The sequence below is a fragment of the Globicephala melas genome, chromosome 13, assembly GCF_963455315.2.
Source record: "Globicephala melas chromosome 13, mGloMel1.2, whole genome shotgun sequence".
Lineage (NCBI taxonomy): Eukaryota > Metazoa > Chordata > Mammalia > Artiodactyla > Delphinidae > Globicephala > Globicephala melas.
In genome coordinates this window covers 80,513,487-80,528,031 of record NC_083326.1, presented here as the reverse complement: position 1 = coordinate 80,528,031, position 14,545 = coordinate 80,513,487, and the positions used below count along the sequence as shown (strand labels likewise).

General features: G+C 52.1%; 2 protein-coding genes across 28 annotated transcripts in view; one reads left to right on the top strand and one right to left on the bottom strand.

Moving 5' to 3' along the window:
- SH2B3 (SH2B adaptor protein 3) overlaps nucleotides 1-9,959 on the top strand; it is a 37,105-nt gene extending 27,146 nt beyond the window's left edge. The window contains exons 3-8 of one of the 2 annotated variants that reach the window (XM_030860352.2): nucleotides 7,582-7,683; nucleotides 7,766-7,857; nucleotides 7,942-8,036; nucleotides 8,136-8,350; nucleotides 8,440-8,611; nucleotides 8,747-9,959. In XM_030860352.2, the coding sequence (XP_030716212.2) occupies nucleotides 7,582-7,683; nucleotides 7,766-7,857; nucleotides 7,942-8,036; nucleotides 8,136-8,350; nucleotides 8,440-8,611; nucleotides 8,747-9,042 (972 nt within the window). In that variant the 3' untranslated portion in view covers nucleotides 9,043-9,959. Of the gene's footprint in view, nucleotides 1-7,581; nucleotides 7,684-7,765; nucleotides 7,858-7,941; nucleotides 8,351-8,439 lie in introns of both variants that reach the window. The other variant, XM_030860346.2, reaches the window with a different exon arrangement.
- Nucleotides 4,182-14,545, bottom strand: part of ATXN2 (ataxin 2) — a 127,508-nt gene continuing 117,144 nt past the window's right edge. For 6 of the 26 annotated variants that reach the window (XM_060311235.2, XM_060311234.2, XM_030860333.3 and 3 more), the window contains one exon: nucleotides 12,900-14,545. In XM_060311235.2, the coding sequence (XP_060167218.1) occupies nucleotides 14,210-14,545 (336 nt within the window). In that variant the 3' untranslated portion in view covers nucleotides 12,900-14,209. The other 20 variants (XM_030860336.3, XM_030860337.2, XM_030860342.3 and 17 more) reach the window with 18 other exon arrangements.

The following is a 14,545-nucleotide window of genomic DNA, read 5'->3' as shown; positions in this document are numbered from 1 at the left end:
GTGTCCAGAGCGTTCCTCTCAGCCAGTCCTCTCCCCTGGCCGGCTCGAGCCCCTGGAGGCCCAACCTCGCGTCCTCCGTCCTCGCCCCGATCACCCTGCTTTGACGTATCCCTGCCACTCCTCCAGAGCCCTCATGGCGATGGGCGGTCTGCAGTGGGGGCCATATCCTGGGCCCTACTTATTATCCCCAGCACTCACAATACTTGGCGAACAAGGGGCCTGTGATGAATATCTGTATAGGAATGAAGTGAGCATCTACAACCTACCAGGCACCGTGGTCGGTACCGGGGATGCCACAAGAACAAGTCCCCACAGAGAGCATTTCACAGGTTGACAAGTGCAGTGAAGGAAGTAAAGGGGTTCTGTGATGGTGACTCTGTATTTAGACACCTGGTCAGGGAGGGCCTTCCTGAGGAGGTGACCCTTGAGCTGAGACCTGAATCCGAGAGGAGCCCGATTTGTGAAAATGTGGGCAAACTGCCTTTCAGACAGAGGGAACAGCAGGCACAAAGGCCCCAAGGTGGGAGTGTGCTTGCTACATCGCAGGAACAGTGGAGGCCAGTGTGGCTGGATCGGAGTGAGAGGAACAGTAGATGAGATTGAGGAGGTAACAAGAACAAGGTCATGCAGCGTCTCATGGGCCACGGCGAGGACCAGCAAGATGGGGCCCACAGGAGAGTTGTGAGCAGAGGAGGGGGATGGGAAGTAGCTGGATTCTGGATGTGTCTGGGAGTAGCAATGGCGGGACTGATGGACAGCAACTCAGTTTCTTTTTTCTTTTCTTTTTTTTTTTTTTTTGCGGTACGCGGGTCTCTCACTGTTGTGGCCTCTCCTGTTGCGGAGCACAGGCTCCGGACGCGCAGGCTCAGCGGCCATGGCTCACGGGCCCAGCCGCTCCGTGGCATGTGGGATCTTCCCGGACCGGGGCACGAACCCGTGTCCCCTGCATCGGCAGGCGAACTCTCAACCTCTGCGCCACCAGGGAAGCCCAGCAACTCAGTTTTGATGCTGCTCATCTCGCAGGGGGTTCAGGGTGTCACCCTGTTTTCTGACGCCTCACGCTTTGTGGGGGCTCCCTGTGAGCGCCCCCTTTGACCCCAGGCCAGCTGGTTCCAGAGCCCTTGCCCCAGCATCCACCATTCTGCCGCTGTGGGATGGACTGAGCCCTCCCTCCTCCAAGTCTCTTGTGCCTGGGGAAAGGGGGGCAGGGGAGGGAGGTGGGTGTGGCCCCTCTGCCCAGCCTTCCCCTCGGATGCCGTGGGTTCCAGACGCACCCAGGGCCCACGTTAAACACGGATCCCGGGCTGACTTCCAGAGGACCCAGGCCTGCTGGTTGTGCATCCTGTGTTGTGACCAGCCCCTCCAGGAGGTTCCCTTAGCCTTGGCTCCTCATTTGTCAAGTGGGGATAAAAACACCAGCCTCATGGGCTGTTGGGGGGGGGTCATGGGAGGCGCCCACCACTGTTCTTCAGACAGGTGCCCCAGAGCAGGGTGGTCTCAAAGTATCACCATAGTCATGTCAAGGATTGCCCTCCACCCTGAAACAGTGACCTTCCTACTTCTTTGGTCCTGGCACCTCCGTTCCTCAATATGATGCTTTTTTCTTTGAAATTTGAATTTTCTGGAAATGGTGCTGGCCTGTGAATTCAGCAGTTCAAAGGGGTCCTGGATGGATAGCCCAGGCCCCAGTGCCTGGTACATAGTAGGTGCTCACTAAAGGGTGGTGTGAGGGGGTCTGTTAGTACCATTTCTAGCCACAGCAAACTCCCCTGCCAGCTTGTGGATTTGGCTGTACTTTCTGGTCTCTGGACGTTAGCTCTTGCTGTACCCTTAGCCTCCAGTGCCTTTTCCTCCACCTTCTCCACTTTGGAGGGTGCTCAGCAAACATTTAAAGCCGCTAACTCTATGCCCTGCAGAGGACACACAAAGATGGAAAGGGAGCAGGGAGGCTGCCTTGGGCTCATGGTCTTGTTGTGGAAAAATAGCTGTGAAAGCTGAAAGCTTCCTCAGGAGGGGCTGTTCGCTTCTGAGCAGATCAGGTATTCCTAAGACTGCATTCCTAAGGCCCTGTGCTCATCCCCACCTTGTACCGTGTCCCCAGGGACCTTTCCATACCCTGCACACACTGTATTGCCAAATTCTCACGGAAGGTAGGGGCACTATTACCCCACCTTACAAAAGTGGAGACTGAGGCTAGGAGAGGTGAGTCACTTGTCCATGGAAGATGAGGCAGAGCTGGGACTCAAAGCCAGGACTGTCTAATTCCCAAAAACCAGGATGGCAATGTTGCTTGCGGTGGTTGTGCAGACCCCAGAGAGGCTTCTGAGCAGGACACAGGGTGGCCAAAGTCTGGGGAACACATGGGTTCAGGTTTCTCTGCTTCAGGTCTTCTCAGAGCCTTTAATGTACTACTGTGCACGTGATTCTCCATGCACAAGAGGCTGCCTTCTCTTGGGGAATCCCTCTTTGCACTGGCTGCCAGGAAGCTCAGAATCAAATTGGTGGCAAGTGAAACTCTGGTCTGTGTTCTAGCAGTTGTCTCCCTTCCCACTCTGAGTATCCCTATAACCCGACTAAAATTTTTGGAACAAGACAGAGTATTTTCTTTTTTTTTTTTTAAGGTTGTTTTGATACAATCAGTAAGACATGATTAAGCCTTTCCCATAATGTTTTTTCGTCCATTTGTTCATTCATCCATACAGGCAGTATCGATTCTGGGCTGTGGCCTGGGGTTGGGGGACTCAGTTATCCATGACTGGGATCTAGAATTTCTTCTGGGCCTTTAAGTTTTCAGGCCCCCATCAAAGACTGCACTCTCATCCTCCTCCTCCTGGAGTCTGCTTACTGTTCCCACGCTACCAAAGAGAAAACTGAGGCTGCCAGTTAGTGCCACGCCCAAGATCCCAAAGGTAGTAAGTGGTGGAGCTAGGGCTCGTCTAACCTTGCCTCCAGGCCACGGGATGCTACCTTGAGGGCATGAGGGCCATGGCAGAGGAGTGTGGCTTGGACCTAGACCTTCGGGCTGTATACTATGTCCTACTTCCTGTCCCATTGCTGCTCTTTATAGGACAGGAATGAGGGTCCCAAAACCCTGGGAGAGGCAAGACTTCCAAGGAGCTGGTGTGGCCTGGGGGATTCCAGATGGTGGTGGGAGGCCTCCCCTCAAGGCTTTCCCTTGAAGGATAAAGGCCCCTACAGTGGGTGCAATAAGGCCATTGTGAGGGCTCGGCCTGCCATACCACGGGACCCTCCGTGCCAGGCCCTTTACTGCTTGGGTGTGAATTGGATGTTGTCTTCCCCTCCAGCCTCCCACGGAGGCAGCGGGTAAGAGCAGGGTCGGGCCCAACTAGCTGGCCTGCTTCTGCCCAAGTATTTAATGTGAGCGTCAGCTGCCCACCTCCACAGCTCCACCTTAGAATAAGCCGACGGACTCCCACAGCCTCAAGGTCCCGTGGACACTGCCTCACTGCGTGCCAGTCTCACTGTGCCTTTGTGCTTCCCCACCTCAGGGCCTTTGCCAGGGTCATCCTGGCACCTATCTGGGAAGCTCACTCACTGCTTTCCCACCCGCCTGTCCTGGCCCTTACCGTCCCCTGCCTGTTGGGTGTCTGTCTCCCTTCTCTGGGAGCGCTCACAGCTCTGTGATCCTGTGTGTATTTTGTTCCTGCTGGGGCACCGGCACCTCTGCCGGGGTCTTGTGGGTATGAATGGCCATGAGTACACGGCAGAGCGGGGTACAGCCCAGTACCCTGGAAGACTCTGGATGGGCCATCCCCGCCCCTGAGCACACAGGGAGCGGCAGCAGGTTTAGGGAAGGCAGGGCCTCCAGAGAAAGGCCAGGTCTGGTCCCAGTCATCCTCTCATCCCCTCCAGGCAGATTCGAGGCCCAAAAGGCCGCCCGCCCCCGGCCCCCTGCCATGGGAGAAAGGAGTCCTTGGACAGTGGGAGCTTAGGAGGACCGGGTGAACCCGTGGGCTAGGCAGAGCTGACCAAAACGCCCTCCAAAAGCATGAGAACAAACCTAGGGCCAGAATTTTGCTCTGTCTTATGTAGAAGCACATGGAACTTCCTGCCATGTCCACTGAACAGACTAATTGTCCTTTCAGGGATCACCCTACCCACCCTCTGGCACCTTCATGTCCTTGATCTCTTCAAACCCAGAAGCACCTGAGTAGTTCACTGTGTGTTATATGCATAGTCACAGTGATATATACATTTTATTTTAGTATCAATTACATTCCATTACTCTCCCCTTTTATCCTACTTAGGGTATGTACGTAGGGAGGGAGGTTATAACTTCGTTGCAGGTAGAAAGGGAGCACATTACAAACAGGGTCTGTAAGGTTGAGAGAAAGCAGGTGTGTGCTCAGGGGAAGCTGTAGTCCTGTACGTGACACAGGAGCACTGTAATGCTGCCGTACTGCAGTCCTGTGACACGGGAGCACTGTAACGCAGCAGTCAACCCAAGCAGGCTTTTCCCATCTTGGCTGGCCCCAGCCTGGAAATTTAACAACAGCTGTTTATCAGGTATTTCTTTCACTTGCAATATATAGTTCACCCATCACCATACCAACCCTGTGAAAAGAGAGGGACTATTAAATATTTCCACCATACATACATATGACAAGACTAAGGCATGGAGGGCTGAGTTGCTTGTCCAAGGTTATACAAGAAGGGTAGGGTCAAGACTGAACCCTAGTGCCTAGAGGAATAAGAAAAATTAAAAAGCCTGGATAAAGTTAGCTCTAGAAATGCAAGCCCTGCTGTGAGGACAGTGTCAGAGCCGGTCTACAGCTTTGTCTTTACGCTTCCTAGCAGCCAGAGCAAACAAAGAAATGGATTACCACTGGAGGCACAGTGGCCACTGGAGCTAAGAACGAGAGCTCCCCAGGAGGGATGATGCAGGATGTGGTGGGTGACAGTCTACTATCGCCTGTAGGATGTGGCGGGTGACAGTCTACTACCGCCTGTACTGCAAACACTGGGATGGTCTGGTCATTTTGATCACCCAAGCACAGTGTGACTCTGAGGTGGGTCCAGAGAGCAGCTGCTGGCCTGGCTTGCTCTGCGTGGCAGGTGGAATAGAGGGTGTGTGAGAGGAGGGGAACGTGAAGCCCCAAGTGTTCCTGCGGCTGCGGTTCGGGCTTGGCTCTCTCCAGCAGAGCTCTGTTCCATCACATTGTTCAGTCAGAAAGGCACCCACTGGTCCATCCACACAGTGACCAGCGCTCACAAGTCCTGCTCTGGACTGTCCAGCTAGGGCTGTGGCCATAGGTGGGGATGTCTGTCCCTGTGCTCTCAATTGCCCCTCCAATCTGGGCAGAGCCCCTCGCATCTCCCCCACCAGGCAGCATGGTAGTTAGATGCACTGGCTCTGGTCCTTGGCAGGCTGGGGTTCAGCCCCCGGCTCAGCCTCTGGGGTTGTGTGAGCCTGGGCCACCATGAAGACACCAAAGAACCCGTATCACGCTCAGCCAGCAGGCAGAGGGGAGCCAGGACGTCTGTGCGGCCAGGGTTGGCTGTGGGGGGAGGAGGGGAATGCGCTCTTCACTGCCTGTCAGGTCAGCGGTTCCTCAGCTGCTGGGGGTGAAGCTGGCATGGAGGGCCCCACTTCCAGAGTGAAACCAGGCTCTGCCAGTAATCTGGGCACTCACACTGGGGGCAGGGCCCAGGACCCAGAGCAGAACTGAAAGGAGGATGAGGCCTGTTACCCTCTCGGCCTGGCCCGCTTCCTCCCAGTGATGCTGAGGGCCTAGAGACAGTGGGGAGGCTGGGGGTCCAGGCAGGGCCGACTGCAAAAGCAAGAGAAGGAAGGAGCCCTCTGCACCTAACCCGTTTTGCAGACGGGAAATAGAGACAGAGGGGCTGGCTGACAGTGAAAGCTGCTGGGAAAGCAGAGGCCCTGCTTCCCATGCGCTCCAGCGTGTCCAGTGCTTGTGTAGGTGCCAGGCGAGGCTCCCAGGCTGAGGAACTTGGTCGTGGGGGACATATAAGAACTTGAAGGGTGAAGATGCCCTGGCTAGTGCTGATCACTTAGGGCTGGGATTTACTAGCTGTGCAACCTCTCTGAGCTTGTTCCCAGAGCTGTTCTCCCCAGACTGCTGTGTCCAACAACCAGGGCAGGACTGGCAGCTCCAAGACCTTCTGGGAGTGGGCCTGGACCAGGAAGAGCCCCAGTTTGACCAACCCTCTCTTGCCAGGCTGCCCAGTCCTGGGGTCACCATCCTTCTATCAGAACCCTGGCACCTGTGTGTCTGGAGCATGCTTAAGCGTATGGCTTTAAGGACTGACTCTTGCACCACCTTTTGAAAAGTCAGCCCCTCATGGAGGTCAGGTCTGCCAAAGCCACTGTGCCTGGAACTCACCTTTGTTCCTGCCTCTTGTTTCCTCCTCCCCAGCTGGCACTGCCTTGGTGAGAGCTGTGGTATCTCCAGGTGCGCCTTGCTGTCTGTCTCCTGGCTCTTAGGAAAAGCTGCTGGAGGGAGGAGGGCCCAGTTGGGTCTCCTCTGTCCATTTCCCACATCTTGCTCCTTCCCCCACACTCTTATCTTCCTTTGGCCTCTGCTGGAAGCAGCCATCGATCATCTCATGACCCCAGAGAAACAATCTTACCAGTCTTATCACAGGAGGAAGTGGAGGAGATGGGGGCAGTGAAGGGGTGATCTCCTTTCTGAGAAAACGATGAGAGCTCCTGGGCCCCGGGAACAAGCATCTGCAGGGTCAGCCAGGTTCAGTCAGGACCCTTTTGCTGGCAAAAGGGTAGGGGGTCATCTCCCACCCACTCTGAGCCCCACGTGTGTTGAATGTCATGGGAGACTGCTGGGCCCCAGGTTTTGTGTGGGCTTCTGGCTGGCTGTAATTGAGGCCAGCCATGCCAGGCTTTGCCCCTTTGGGCACATTGGCAAAAGAGCCCCAAGAGCCCATAGCTAAGCTACTCTGCCAACCCCCTCCTTGCCCTAAGACTTGAAGGCAGGACAGATTAGCTAGGTGTGGGGCAAATGACTTTACTTCCAAGATTTGAGGTTCTTTTTAAGATGTGGTGATAGCATCTGCTTCCTAAGGCTGCGGAGGAGCGGAGCTAAAGGTATGATAAAGTCCTGGGCCCCCAGGCAGAGTCAGCCAGCACCATTAGAGGGAACTTGGGTTGGATACCCTCACGTCCACTCTCTGGGTTTACTGCGATGAGGTGGCCAGCAGCCACTGTGACTGGCAAGGGTAGGGGGTTGGGGGGTTTTGCTCCACCAGTGGGAAGAGAAACAGGTGTCAGCCAACAGACATGTCAGAGCTGGAATGTCCACAGGTCCAGGTGAAGCAGAGGTTGGCCCTTAGGCCACATCGGGTGCTGGGGAGCTCAATGTGTGTGTGTGTGTGTGTGTTGGGGTCGGGGGAGCTGGTGCTGTGGCTACAGGCAGAGGGCCCTCTGCAGGCTCCTGCAAGGCAGAATGCTAGGACGCACTCCAGGCTTGGGGTGCCTGCTCAGCAGCACCACGAGCATGCACTCAGCAAGCTAGCCCCTGGGGAGGCCTGGGTGGGTGAAGGGCCATCAGAGACAGGCCTTGAATGTCTGCCTTGGTCTCCTAGAGTTCAAAGCCCAAGCTACAAGCAGCCTGCTCCAGCATCCAGGAGATTCGGCGATGCACACGTCTCGAGATGCCTGACAACCTCTACACCTTTGTGCTGAAGGTGAGTGACAGCTTTCCACACCTGGGAGGAATAGACACAGACCTCAGGGATCCCACCCAGCTCTCCCCTCCCTCCCTGCCAGGTGAAGGATCGGACAGACATCATCTTTGAGGTGGGAGATGAGCAGCAGCTGAACTCATGGATGGCCGAGCTCCGGGAGTGCGCAGGCCAAGGGTGAGACCCTAGGGCCCCACTCCTGGCACAGCTTTTACTGCTCCTCCTGACCTACCCAGATTCTTAACCCCAACCCTTCTCCAGCAGACTCAGCACAGACCCAGAGATGCATATTCCCTCAGCCTTAGAGCCCGGCACATCTAACTCTCCAAGGGGAAGCACAGATTCCTTGAACCAAGGTGAGGGGTCAGGGCCTTTGTCCTCCGGTGTGTCGGAACTCAGCCCAGGACATAAGGCACATACAAAGGATCACCGTTACCTGTCTCCTTCTCTATCAGGTGCTTCTCCTGGGGGGTTGCTGGATCCAGCCTGCCAGAAAACAGATCACTTCCTGTCCTGCTACCCCTGGTTCCATGGCCCCATCTCCCGAGTGAAGGCAGCTCAGCTGGTTCAGCTGCAGGGTCCTGACGCTCATGGAGTGTTCCTGGTACGGCAGAGTGAGACTCGGCGTGGGGAGTACGTGCTCACGTTCAACTTCCAGGGCATAGCCAAGGTATGGGGCGAGGCAGGTGGGCTGCACCCTGGCCAGGTTCAAGGCCCTTAGGGGCCAATGCCTGAGCCTACCGTCCTCCTCTCCTGCAGCACCTGCGCCTGTCACTGACTGAGCGGGGCCAGTGTCGCGTGCAACACCTCCACTTCCCCTCGGTTGTGGACATGCTCCACCACTTCCAGCGCTCACCCATCCCACTCGAGTGCGGGGCTGCCTGTGACGTCCGGCTGTCCAGCTATGTGGTAGTCGTCTCCCAGCCACCAGGTGTGACCCTAATGCCCCTTGATAAAGGGGGTGGTGGCACTGGGAACCGAGACCTCGTGTTGTGTCCTTCCAACACTTGCCTCCACCCCGTTAAGACTGACAGTGTGGTCTCTCTCTTGGTCACTTGTCCCCCAGGTTCCTCCAACACTGTCCTGTTCCCTTTCTCCCTCTCTCGCTGGGATTCAGAGCTGGGCCTTCCCCACCTTAGCGCTTCTGGCTGTCCACGGGGGCTCGGCCCAGAGGGTCTCCCAGGCCGGTCCTCTCCCCCAGAGCAGATCTTCCACCTGGTGCCTTCGCCTGAGGAACTGGCCAACAGCCTGCGGCACCTGGAGCCCGAGCCCACCAGTCGAGCCCGGGACTCGGACTATGAAATGGACTCCTCCTCCCGGAGCCACCTGCGGGCCATAGACAATCAGTACACGCCTCTCTGACAGGCCTCCCAGAGGCCCCTGAGAAGCACAAGCAAGTAGAGATGTGAACTTCTGAATGTAACTTTCTTTCCTTCCTTCCAGAGAGAGATTTAAGGGACACTGTTAACTGTTGATTCCAGTTTGGATGTGACCCTTCAATTAGGCCTGTTAAAGGGCCTCCTAGAAGTTCCATTCTCACCTGGCTTTCTCCTTATTGTTTACAGATGTAGTTCTTGTTCGTGGATGTCGCCAGCTCCTGCCCTGGGTCCCTAGGACCAGGCCCCATCACTCTTAGAGGGGGGCAGTGGGGTGAGGGCTGGAGTTGGCAGTGGAAACTTGTTCTCTTTTTCACTGACACTGTCCCAGCTGGCAGACTTTCTACTTGGGGAGGGGGGAGGGGGGCCCATCAGGAAGCCCAAAACACTAACAAGCCCTGGATTCTCCTGTGGTTTTTTTTCCCGTTATAGCTTCAGTCCACGTGGCGGGTCTGCTGTACCCAAGCCACAGGTGACCACACCTATCCTGCTTCGACTCTCAACTTTAGGACAAAGTTCTGGCAGATGGACAAGCTAAAGGTCAAAAATGATTTTAAACATTTTTACCTCAGATTAATTTTTCAAAGGATTCAGGTTTCAAAATTAAACCACTGCTTATTTCATTGCACTGTTTGAACTAATACCCATGCGATTTTTGTAGTCAGAGACAGCTATGCAAATCCTACTTGACCAGTTCCTGGTTCGAGCCAGCATGCCTGGCTTCCTTGTCTATTGCATCCTCAGGACAGTCACCTGTTGCTGAGGAGCCACTGTCCTTCCTAAATGTAGAGAAGTGAAGTGTGTCACCCTTTCAGGGAAATTCAGGCAATTACTGAAATAGGAGGGTGGCAAGGAACAATTCCACCCTGGTGCCTTATGAATAAAAAACTGGATTCTGGTTTACAGCAGCTTTATGGTGAGAGTTAAACTGAGGGGTAAGGGAGGGGCAAGGAAAAAGGAATAAAGGGCTGCTGGGCCCTTTCTAGTAAATCCTTCACCAACAGGGCTGGCTCAGAGCCTCCAAGTGTCTAAAGGCTTATTAAATTATCCCACAAGGTTTTAGGCTCATTCTTGAGCCAAAATGGAGGCTAGGAATCTGGTGCCACAGCTAATGAGAAACTCCTTTAATAGCCCACAATCAGTGTTCTGTTCCAGCAGTAACCACTGCTTCATCTGATGAAGCATGTGTGCATGTATACATAGGCACACATAACCTCTACCATGCAGGGAGGTCCTGTAGTCAAATCTCCATCTATACTTGCCTTTCACAAGTGATACAATTCATGGGGGCTGGCTCCTCCCAGAACTTTCATGCAGAGGCTCAGAAACAAGGGAGGCAGTGACCGAGTGGAGTCAGCTGCTTGTGGGTGCGAGCAGAGCCGTTCAGTATAGCCACTGGGCTCCTTGAAGTGGCTTCTAGGAAACTGGGAGTTCAGCACAGCTTAACATTTATACATACATCAGTCAAAAGCTAAAATTAAACCTTGGCCTAAACTAACTACTTGCCTGCCTTATCTGGGGTGAGGCGTGTGTCTGTTCCCTCCAGCCGTTCTCCACTCCAAGAGGTCAGAGGTCAGACTTTGGGAGAAGCAGGGAGGTCAGGAGCCACCTCTCTTCCACTTTTAAAACCAACACTCCTGGGACTTCCCTGGTGGTCCAGTGGTAGGGCTCTGTGCTTCCCCTGTAGGGGGCGTGGGTTCCACCCCTGGTCAGGGAACTGAGATCCTGCAAGCTGTGTGGCGTGCCCCTCCCCCCACCTTATATATACAGATAAAACCAACAGTCCTGGGTGTTTTCACAGACGGTAAAGCATAACCAACCCTGATCTAGAGTTGTCTATTTCTAAGGGCCACATTTTCTACACATCAAGCAGGTCTGATTAATGAATGCTAAGCAAAGTGTAGACCAGGAGTAAGCACTGTTTTGGATTTCTCTTTTACAAGAGAAAGCTCATCATAGAAAGTAAATGCTGACAAGTCACTGGTACAGATTTTCCCCTGTCTGCACAGGAAAGGGGCCAAGCAGACAATGAACCAGACAAGTAAGTTCCCCCCCTCCAACCAGAAGGGTAAACAGACATCTGGGATATGATATCCACAAGCCAGGGGCACTCACTTCTTAACAGCCGCTCAACATACAATTCTCAGGTAGTGCCAAGAGGCAAGCCAAGCACAGCAAGTCAGCAGCTCTGACCGACTGGCTACAAAGTACAAGCTCAGAATCTGTGACACAGTCATCCACTTCCAGACTGCATCAGTGTAAAATGTTCAAGAAAAACATTTATTTACTAAATGTGTCTGAGTTACCAGGACAGCTCAAATACATTCCGACAAAAAGGCCCCTCATGGCCTGGGAAGAAGCGACACTAAGTCAATGCCTTTTCTTTCTGCTAGAGCAGGTTGAGCTGGAGGAACGGGGGCAGTGGGTCCCTGGGCTTGATGCTGTCACAGGCAGTGAGGCAGCAACCCTGACGGCTGCAGCCAGCCCACCGCAGTCATAGCACATTCCACCACCCTCTTTCCAGCCTCAATGTGACCACTGCTGGCGGCAAGAGGCCAAGCCAGCAGCCTCTACTGAGAGCCAGACTCTTGAGTGCCAGTTGGACAGTAAGCATCACAAGCCCTCCAGTTATCTCTAATTACAGACAACAAGGATAGCTTAACTGCTCCCAGCATCATCACCTCCTTCGCCTGACTTCAATGAACTTTTACAAACTAACAGTCACCAGCACCAAAGAATTAAGTCAACTAACCTGCCTTGAATTTTAGACCAGCAATCCATATGGCTTTATCTGGTATAAATCTTCTGCCTTTGATCATTTCTGGACCGTGTAGGAGAAAGGAATAGCAATCATTAAAATCTTAAACCAGAGAACACTATTTTTACATAACAGTTTCTTAACTTAAAATCAAGGCTTTGAACCCTTCCCTAAGGGTTGCCTTAGATTCCTTTATGCTATTATTCAGGGCTAAGTCTGTTATCACAAATGTCATGTGAACGCTAACATCTCCCACAGGCTAGAGGAACTTGATAGTTTATTATCCACTGACTCTTAACAAGGACACATCTGACATCCAGTGTTTAGCGGAATAAGCAGCACGTTGTAATGACAACACAGAAAATGGATTCATCTTGTATCATTATAGGCAGAAGGTATTTGGCAAATTTGTATGCATTGTTTATGTACTGTATAAGTAACTTATTCTTGAAGAATGCAAATTTTGCTAAAATGTACAAATTGCTACATGTGAATTAAAACAAAGTTTTCAGAATCTTGATTTGGTACCACAGTATTTAAAGGCTCTATCTATCTATTATGACTGTAGTCTCTGCAAAATACTTGCTTTTCCTGTTTGTCCTGCTCCCACAAACTGAAGACATTAACGAATGCTTAGGGGTCTACAGGAGTATGCTATTTTGTACATCGCTGCACCTTTTCAGCCCTCTGGATTTCTTTATTACAGGTGTGTGTGTGTCTCCTGCCCCCTACTGGTAAAACAGACAGATGCCTGAATCAGGACAACTTCTGACTAACTCATTTGGGTTCAGGAGATATTAAAAAGGAAGCTTACAGAATCAGCGTCAGGGTGAGGATGTGGACTTTCGGCACTGCCCAACTCTGGCCAGCCTTCCTCCTTCTGAAGCAGACCTCTAGCCACCAAAGAGAACATCTCTCAGTCTTGTCTTTTTCTAGAGATACCTTGAACCAGAACTAAAGGTGAAGAAGAAAAGTCATTTGACAGCTAACCTTCGAGGTATTAAGACAGCAGAGTCAGCCCTCCTGCCCTGATATTCAGTATCCTACAATGGAAATAGCTCATACAAACACACATTAACTTGATATCAGTTTTTAAAACTTTTTTTATTTTTTGATTTTTTTAAAGTTTTTATTTTATATTATCTACAAAGTAAAAGTTTTTCCCTTAACTTAAAACTTGAACCACTGTAGACAGTGATTACTTCATCAAACTTGATTTATAAATAATAATCCGTCAGTTTGACGGTAAGAATTTACTGAACCTTTGTCAAGTTTAGTAAAAGGGCGTTCCAAGTCTTGATTTTTTTTTTTTTTTAAAGCAGTAATAGCAGCAAGAATCACTCTTGTTACTTCTTTTGCTAGCTGATGTGTTCATGACTTTCAAGGGTCATTAAAAAATAAATAACTTCCAGTTTCAGCAAGCAGAGCTGGGGTACTTGCGGGACTTGGAAACAGCGTATGGAATTATGGAACAGCCCACAAGTTCCTAAATGCCTCTACTCGGTCCAAATATCTTCCACTGCAAGTGAACTGTTAGCATTCCTATTGGATGTTACAAGAAATCAACATATATTTTTTAAAAACAAAATAAATGAAATTCTAGTTTTCTGTGCTTCCAGTTGGTAGAAGCAGTAGAAGGGAGGAGGGAATTTGGCCTTTCGGTTCCTCCAGGGCAGCCTTACAACTGCTGTTGGTGGTGGGCTTGTACTGTAAAAAAGAAAAGTGAATATTTAAACAGAAAACTGGCAACACCGCACATTAGCCTAGTGTCTCTGCAGCACATGTCTGTAAAGCTATCCTTGTGCTACCTGAACAAGACTCAAAATTTAATTCACTCTTTACCCTTCCCACCCCCCCGCATCTGTACCAAAAGGGGGAGAAGGTAGGTGGGTGGGTAGAAACAAACCAGTCAGACATAAAACCATTTCAGATAAAACTCCCAGAAGAGTTGTTGCTCATGGGGTACAAAAAAGGCCTTAACATATCCCCTCCCCAAATAATAGCCAAGCACCAATATTGCTTTCAGAATAACAGGTTAGACTGTGAAATATCGCCATGGCCACCATCAAGTATTAGAGCACAATCACGGGGCATTCTCTACCTGTCAGGGCATAGACTGGAGCTAATACTGTACTCGAAACCAATCCATACACAGCACTTATCTCATCAGTGGTAGTCTCCAGAGCTACAATCAAACTCTGCCATGGTAGTAACCCCCCACATGTCAGACTGTTGGGACTCAGGAAGGAAAACACTGCCCTGTCCAACCTATCATAACAAGGAAGGCCAACTGAGTCCTAAGCATGCATCAGCTACACAGAATGCTGCTGCTGCTTCTCATCAAGCCAAATCCTGTATACCATCAGAACACACACACACTAGGCTCCCGGAAGCCTCAGGCCCTGACACTGAACTGATCATCACAGTCCCTACTGTGTACACTCTGACGGGTCTTGCTAGTTCTCAGATGCGGGGCTTGAAGCGCTGGCCCGGCCTGCCATTCGACCTGTGCGAGCAGAATGCTTTGGGGTGCCCGGCGGCCCCTGCACACACACGCCTCACCTGAAGGGTGCGTCATATAGGGGAAATGCGCTGTTGTCGAGACTGGAATGGGCTGTAGTGCACTTTGAGCGAGGGCGGCCTGGGGACCGCCGGGTGGCTGTGTCGTCATTAGCATCATTGGCGCATGGGCAGTTGGATGAGAAGGAACCATTCCTGACTGTACATGAGC